Raw genomic sequence first — 7,766 nt, 5'->3', positions numbered from 1 at the left:
TGGCCTCGGCTGTCGACACGGAGCTTCCCTTCCTTAGGGGCACGTGGCGTCTCCGGACCCATCCCTAGGCGGAGAACAGGTCCGGGGCCATTGGCCTGGTGAGGAAGGAGCCTGGTCCGTGGGCCTGGCTACTCCGTCGTTTGCGCGTACTTACGGATAACTACGCGGGTACTGCCTTGCCGCAGTAGGAGTGAGTATCCCTGCTACAGGGTACCGACAAATATCATTAGGTTAATCATATAATATACTTTTATACTAAATATATTTGAAGATATAAATGTTAGTAAACTTTTATATAAATTTGATCAACCTTTAAATTGTTTGACTCATGGGGAAGCGATAGTTGCATTCTTTTGGAGACGGACAGATTAAGTTTGATGAATTTGAATCGTCGAGTTTTTTTTACAGGGTGCAATTAGTAACCTGCAGTTGCCGTGTCCTTTGGAGTTTGCAGTTTTGCACAAGAGTTTACCACGGGCCGTCGATTCTTGATCCAACGGCTGGAGTGTTGAGAGGTTGGGTGACTGACTCGAGAAACCCTCGCAATCTCGCCCCGTCTCCTCCAGTCCTCCTCCCTTACCTTCTCCGGCGGCGGCTCACGCGCGGCGAAGGAACAACAAGATGGCGACGATCGTGAACACGACGGAGGAGGAGCCCATGCTGGCCGTGGTGCGCTTCACCGCGGAGCTCGCCTGGGCCGACGCGGGCCCGGAGGTCGCCGACCCCGAGGTCACGCGCCTCTGCCTCGAGGCGCAGGAGCACATCCTCGCGGGGCGATGGCTCGACATGGCCTCTCTCATGCTCGCCTCCGCCGACCTGCTCCTCACCCCCCCCCCCCCCCGTCGCGCGTCCCGGACAAAGGCACCTTCCTTGTTCTCTTTCTATTCCAATTCAAGATTTGGTTTGCTTGCTCCTGGATGGGGGAATTGACACCCCAACTCGGCTTTTGCAGATCTCGAGTGCGTCCTCTCCGTCATCTGCAGCCTCGTCACCAAGGCCGGGTCGGAGGACCAGGCGCTGCAGATCACCGACCTCATCTGCGACAAGCTCACCCAGCAGCCCGACGACAAGCCGGCGCTGCGCCTCAAAGTGTAAGCAACAACCAGTAGTAAACCATTCTGTCAACTGAGATCTTTGTTTCGGATGCTTGTTCGCTTACGAATCACAATGCTGTTCCCAAATGTATGCATGTAGTCTGTTCAGCTTGTACAATCTGCTTCCAAGCCCCTACTTCAAGGCACTTGTTTACAAGAAGGCTCTTGAGCTCGCCACGGCCGGAAAGGCTGCCGAGTACATCATCCCGTCATTCAAGAACATCGACAGCTTCGTCAACGAGTGGGGAATTGGAAATTTAGAGCAGAGGGAGCTGTACCTTGCCATCACTAGGATCCTCAAAGATCACAAGGGGTGAGGCACGCTTGACGCTTGCTACTGATCATCAAGTTACTTTTGTTTACTACTTGTCTGGTGAGGTTTTGCACTGATGCAGTTTGACATTTTTTTTTCATGGGTAGCATGACAAAGGACTACTTCAAATTTCTCAACAAGTACCTCGCCACTTTCAAGGGGTCAGATGATGACTCTGCTACAATTGGTGATGCAAAGGAAGAGGCTGTTGCTGCAATTATTGAGTTTGTTAAATCGTCTAACCTCTTTCAGGTGCTTGTTTGCTCCAGTCTATGCCTCTGTAAATTTCACTTCTATGAGAAGATTCAGGGGATATCCTTCCTAAGAAGGATTTTTTTCCTGAGCTATTCATTAGTGTCTCACTTCTTGAATTGCAATGTAGCTCCCTGTTCTTATATCATTTACCCAGATGTGCATTTGTCTGATCAGAATGTTAAATTTGGTATGGCATTAGTCTCGCCGACAAAAGATGCTCTAATGTTATCCATCTTGCATATAAACAGCAATTGTTCTCTCAGTATCTTCTCCGGCCCAAACTTGTGTGATTATAAATTGGTAGATCTTTTTTAGATAAAGGATAAACTGGCAGCCTCTATATCCATCTGGTGGATATATACCTCTATATCCATCTGGTGGATATATGCAGCCAATGAATTCGTAGATTTGACATAGGGGTAGATTACAAGCTGTGTTTTTTCTTTGACCATTTATGTTGTAAAATCCTTCCACTATACCATAATGTAACCTTATATCTTGTATGTCAACAATAACTCTGAATATATCTCAGTTGTTGCAAATTTTAATCTTGATATCTATGAATATGGTGGCCATATCATAAAATCCTTAACTGGCTATGTACCTCCGATCAATGTGCTGGATTGATGGGAAATTTTTGTGATTACAGTGTGATCTGCTCAATATGCCAGCTGTTGCACAGCTTGAGAAGGATGAAAAGTATCAGTTGGTTTATGAACTTCTAAAGATATTCCTTACTAAAAGGCTTGATTCCTATTTAGAGTTTCAGACTGCAAACTCTGCCTTGCTGAAAGATTACGGTATGTTCTCCTGCTGGACCAGTGCTAATGATTTTTTTCCCTTGCCAATTCAAGTATCTCATACATCTTGGATATTTGGATTCATTTCTTTGATTTTTGATGAACAATCGACAGGACTGGTTCATGAGGAGTGCATAACCAAAATGCGCCTCATATCTTTGCTCGATCTGAGCAGCTGTTGCTCTATTGAAATCCCTTATTCAGCAATCACTGAATCACTTCAGGTAAATTAGCTTATTTTTTTACTGTTCCATTTGATCAAATGAATTTTATTCACCTTGTTGTAGCTTTGATTTAACTTTGATAATGCTTTGTTAGATTAATGATGATGAGGTGGAACAATGGATTGTGAAAGCAATAACATTCAAGATATTAGATTGCAAGGTTGACCAGCTTAACCAGACTGTCATCGTCAGGTATTTACTTCGCTAGGACTTTGAAGGCCGTCTTAATATCTTATGTCTGAATCCTTCTGCTTGTCATAGGATGCTCTGTTATTGTTTTGGTTAATTTGTGGTATTATTATGTGCAAATTTCAGTCGGCAGACGGAGAGGATATTTGGGATGCCACAGTGGCAGGGTCTGCACACAAAACTTGGAGTTTGGAAGGTAATCTCATGGTTCACATCGAATTTGCAACTTGATCAGCACATTTTATATAGAGAGCCTACTCTGGCGTGTTGACCTATTTGCTTTTATTGTGCTCCTAATTGACTTTTCTTCCGAAAACTGTGATCCAGGGAAACATTGCGAGCGCTATAAACACAATCCAAGCTAACAAAGTCACTGAAGAGGGCACACAAGCAATGCATGGCTTGACGATCCACTGACTTAGGCGAGTTTGGGAGTTTATAGCTCGAGGGATTAGATAAGAAATTTTGTATGACAACTTGTAATCTGAGTTAGGCACTGATGGTACTGGATAGATTTCAGTTACAATGCATGCTCCTGAACACCATTGTTGCATGTATTTTGTCCGACAGGATGCAGTCTGCCATGATAATTTTTCTTCACTGTTAATTCCTAATTGTTATCCTTTCTAGGTTTTGATCATCCACTTGTGTTAGGTCTGAGCATTTTGGTGATATCCTCATTATTTTACTAAGTTGGACACTTGGACTTGTACGCAGACAAAACATCTCAACAATATTTTTGCAGCCCCAAAACCCGCCCTCAGTGGTGCTGTACCCAGGGTTGTAGTCAAATGCATTTGTGTTATTTATATTTATGTTCTGAACCTGAAATTACCACAGCCAATATTTTTTGTACGCCTAAAAGATTTTTATATCATGCATCTCAACAGAAGAAAATATTTTTATCTGCCCCTAAAAATTGAGAGACGCCTGTATTGAACTTATATGAAGTAATATGCACAGGATGTTTTTTTTTTGAATACGCAAGAGAATTGTGCATCTTTGTATTAAGATAGAAGAAAGAGTTTTTACAACGTGCTAGAGCGCACCCCCTTGCTATTTAGTTTTGTATTACACATTACGAGAACAGCAAAAGATGACTAGTAATAGTGAACTACTCTCCCCCGAGACAACCCAGCGCTACTGCTCCTGCGGCGATCCAATATGCACAGGATGTAAGCTTCTGTAAATATACTTTTTTTTTTGTTTTTGAACCAAAAATGAACACAAACTGCGTTTATATTGGCTGTTGCTCTGAAATACAGCAGGTTACTATCTGGTACAACAATAGCTTTTACTGATCATCACAAAAGAACAAGAAATTCAGCACATTTTACAGATCACTCACAAGAACAAGAAATTCAGCACTTCAAAATAAAATGACTCATGCTTTAACTGAAACTCCTGAAATAATCAGTAACTATGCAGAACGCCTTTTGGCTTGTGAACTAAAAAAATGAATACAAACATGTACAAATACAATGAACAGGCTTTGCAGCGAAATGGCTGGCTTCTTTGGTGATGCTGCACTAATTTCATCCTACAAAATATTTCCCAAAAATTCTGACTATAACAGCAGAAATTCTGCATGAGGTTGTGCAAAACCTGAAGCCTCCTCTTTCCAGGAGCTGCTTCTTGAAAGTAGTCAAACCCTGGGATTCCTCTGAACTATTCAAGCCAAAGCTTCATGGCTTTTAATTCTACAGTATATGCCTGAAAAACAGTACCGATGATTAGCTGAGGTTAATGCAAACAACTAAAAATTTGGATCACGTCCCAATCAATCAGGTCAGCAAATCTCCTACAGATAATTTGATGCTTTTGTAACGGTCTGAATTATATTACCAAAAAGCTAGAGCTAATCTAACAAACACCTTTTGAATTGCAAAAATGAAAAGCATAGGTGATATGACAATTATGTTTTGAACCTAACAAAGAGGAAATAGACAGTAACAGCTGGCTGTTATCAACCTTATGGGCTCAAGGCAGATCATAAAAGTTGAAATGTGTCACAATCATAAGTCAATTGATTTAATATAGTCTGCGTTGAGATGCCACACTTTCTGTGATTTGTGGTGTTGATCTCACTGAAATACTAAAGACAAACGAGAAGGAACAGAAGAACCCTTTTGTATATATGCTAGCGTCAAGTTGAAGCATGTAACAACTAAGAACCCATCCATGTGTAGAGAACCAAAGCAAATTTCTGGAAGGAACAAAACTAACCTGTCAAAGGAGTTAGTGCTTTGTTGAACATAGCTGGTGGTACTATTTAAGAGGAATAATCACATCCAGATTCGTCCCAACTCGCCATCCTTTAGGATAGGCAAGATTCTCAGATCCAAATGGCACATGCCAGTTCATTATACGCGAGCAGTCAGCAGGTATGCCTTCCATCTGGCTTTCATCCTCCACTAGTTGCTCTACAAACGTGGTTCCCTGCAAAGTAACAACCATCTCAGCCGTGATACTGCAAGCAGAAAGGCATCAGAAACAAAGTACAAACGTGAGAGCAGTTAGGTCTTCCATTTGGCGATCACCATGTGTTTGATCACTGGACAGCTATTTGTTTAGTCTTATTTTATTCCACTGCAGCCTTTTACTTTCATGAAATTTAGCATATCCAGGGTTGTATAATAATGGTGGAGAAAAGACAAAATGGAGATCAATTTTCTATTTAGATTCTTCAGAAAATGAATTAAGAGTAGTCTCCAGATCAGATGCACGAGAACAGAACATTGTATGGTCCTAACTGAGGAGTCAGAATATATACATATAAAAAAAAGGGAAGAAAGAAACATGCAACTCACTTGGAAGCCTTCTTTCACCATTTCTGGATGGCGAATTGAATTCCAGGCCACATGGGACCTCAGCTTGGGATCCCAGAGCATGGTGCTATTGAACGCGAATCCTGACATAGCAACATGAAATCTCCGGAGCTTGCTGTGACCTTCACTTGTATGCCATCCAACAACTTGATTCTGCTTGCACACAGGGCCCTCCAGAACCACACCATCCTTTCTGTTTTCAGAGACCACTGGAACAGGCCATGTGCCAAACCTCCTAATCATCACAAGAGTTTGCAATAAGTCAACAGCCTGATTTATACTATGCAGCAACCAATTATCTCAAGAACATTCTATATATTTTATTGCTCATGTTTTTGCTTGTCAGACTTTAAAGCCAAATTTGTTGAGCTCAACAGTACTAAATATACAGGATGAATTACCACCCTAGCAACGAGCTGGAAAACAGAAAAAAATGGTAAGAATTTTGAGCTCCTATGTATCTTCCGTCAGCAGCTGTGGTTTCGATATTTCAGTCGGTCAGTTCAGACAGCACAGCAGCAAATGGAAGGTTCCTTCCTCTGATGCTTTTCCTAAAACTGGGTCAGACATCACGCTGTCGCTTTATTTGGTATCCGGAAGAAGGAATTGAATGTACAGCGTGTTTGACAAGATCAATTTTCCTAAAACTTAATCTGAAGGACGCGAAGCTGAATCGAAGGGGAGCTCGTTCTGTACCTGATTTGGCGCAGGCGTTGGAAGAGGTCTAGGGAGTAGACGCCCTCCTCGTGGGCGAAGTAGACGATGCCGTCGAGGCGGTGGTTCTCGACGAGGTCGAGCGCGGCATTCATCTGGCGCGGGCGGAGGTCGTCGGCGGAGGAGGAGGAGGAGGCGTTGAGGTTGTCGCAGCAGCCGACGTAGCGGTGCATGACGGTGGTGCGGCGCAGCGCGGCGGCGGCCTCGGGCGTGGGCTCGCCGGCCTGCACGACGACCCAGAGCAGGGGCGGGTCGACGAGGAGCAGCGTCTGGCCCATCCGGCTGAGGTAGTAGGCCTGCGCGGCGCGGGCGCGCGTGGGCGTGACGACGATGAGCAGCTTCTTCCTTGTGTCATCGGCGTCGTCGTCGTCTGGTACCCGGATGGGGAGTTGTAGGTGTTGGCGGAGGCCGGCCGCGGCCGCGACGGGGTCCGCGGGGCGGATGTGCGGGGTGTGGGGCAGGTGGGAGAGGAAGTGGAGGAGGCCGAGGAAGGAGCCGAGGAGGAAGAAGGCGGCGAAGCGCGGGAGTGGGCGGCGGGAGAGGAAGAGGAAGGGGTGCGGGTAGAGGTTGTGGTGGTGGGTCCTCGGGGAGCTGGAGGAGGAGCTGGAGTGGCGGAGCGGGGAGGAGGGCGGCGAGGAGGAGGCGAAGGGGTGGTGGTAGCGCAGCAGGTGCTGCTTGGCCGGCGAGTGCGGCCGGCGGATGGACGCCATGAATGCCCCTTGGGGAGGATTGAGCTGGATTGAGGGGAAGGGAAGAGCGGAAGAGCTTGGCTTGGGAGGGAGGGAAGGGATGGGATGGGGTGGGGATCAGCAACGGGCGGGCATCTAGTAGTAGCAGCAGCAGCAGCTCTGAGGGCAGGGGAGGAGGGGAGGAATAATCATGGCGCGAATGGCGGGGGATGTTGAAGTCAGCAGCAGGAGTTGGGGGCCCGAATCCGACGGAGGTGGTGGAGGGGAGAGACTAGAGAGAGAAACAAGGCAAGCAAGTTTGGTCGGGGTTGGTGGCGTGGGGTGGGGGGCGGAGGAGGAAGACAAGAGGAGAGAAGCCACCCCTGACCAGGGTTAACCGAACCGACCGGTCCGGTCAAACCGCCGCCCTCCGGTAGCGGTTTACCGGACCGGTTTGACCGGTAACCGGTGGAAACCGGTTGAATTCAAATCCAAATTCAAATAAATTCAAAAAATCCCGTGCAACCGGTTCCGACCGGTTTACCGGCCGGTTTGACCGGTTTACCGGCCGGTTTTACCGGTTTACCGGTCGGTTTGACCGGTTTGAATTCAAATTCAAATTCAATAGCTCCCGTGCAACCGGTTTACCGGCCGGTTTTACCGGTTTACCGACCGGTTTGA

The 7,766-nt window shown here is 46.1% G+C and overlaps 1 protein-coding gene and 1 pseudogene across 2 annotated transcripts; one reads left to right on the top strand and one right to left on the bottom strand.

Annotated features, from left to right (window-relative positions):
- The first annotated feature begins 576 nt into the window (after positions 1–576).
- On the top strand, positions 577–3,591 carry LOC120681434 (annotated as a pseudogene). Its single transcript, XR_005677871.1, has 9 exons — positions 577–861; positions 953–1,091; positions 1,195–1,407; positions 1,515–1,659; positions 2,312–2,462; positions 2,577–2,686; positions 2,781–2,878; positions 3,002–3,071; positions 3,203–3,591. The product of XR_005677871.1 is annotated as a eukaryotic translation initiation factor 3 subunit M-like (transcript).
- A 557-nt stretch (positions 3,592–4,148) lies between these two features.
- On the bottom strand, positions 4,149–7,468 carry LOC120683012 (probable glucuronosyltransferase Os04g0103100). The gene is made up of 4 exons (XM_039965029.1): positions 6,400–7,468; positions 5,686–5,938; positions 5,102–5,314; positions 4,149–4,588 (listed from the first exon to the last, which is right to left on the bottom strand). Exons 1-3 carry the CDS (start codon positions 7,125–7,127, stop codon positions 5,144–5,146), a joined length of 1,152 nt encoding a protein of 383 aa, XP_039820963.1. The 5' UTR covers positions 7,128–7,468; the 3' UTR covers positions 4,149–4,588; positions 5,102–5,143.
- Between the last annotated feature and the right edge of the window lie 298 nt (positions 7,469–7,766).

This window comes from Panicum virgatum, chromosome 7N, assembly GCF_016808335.1.
Source record: "Panicum virgatum strain AP13 chromosome 7N, P.virgatum_v5, whole genome shotgun sequence".
Taxonomy (NCBI): Eukaryota; Viridiplantae; Streptophyta; class Magnoliopsida; order Poales; family Poaceae; genus Panicum; species Panicum virgatum.
Note: the sequence above shows the minus strand (reverse complement) of the source record. Positions and strands in the feature narration are given on the sequence as shown.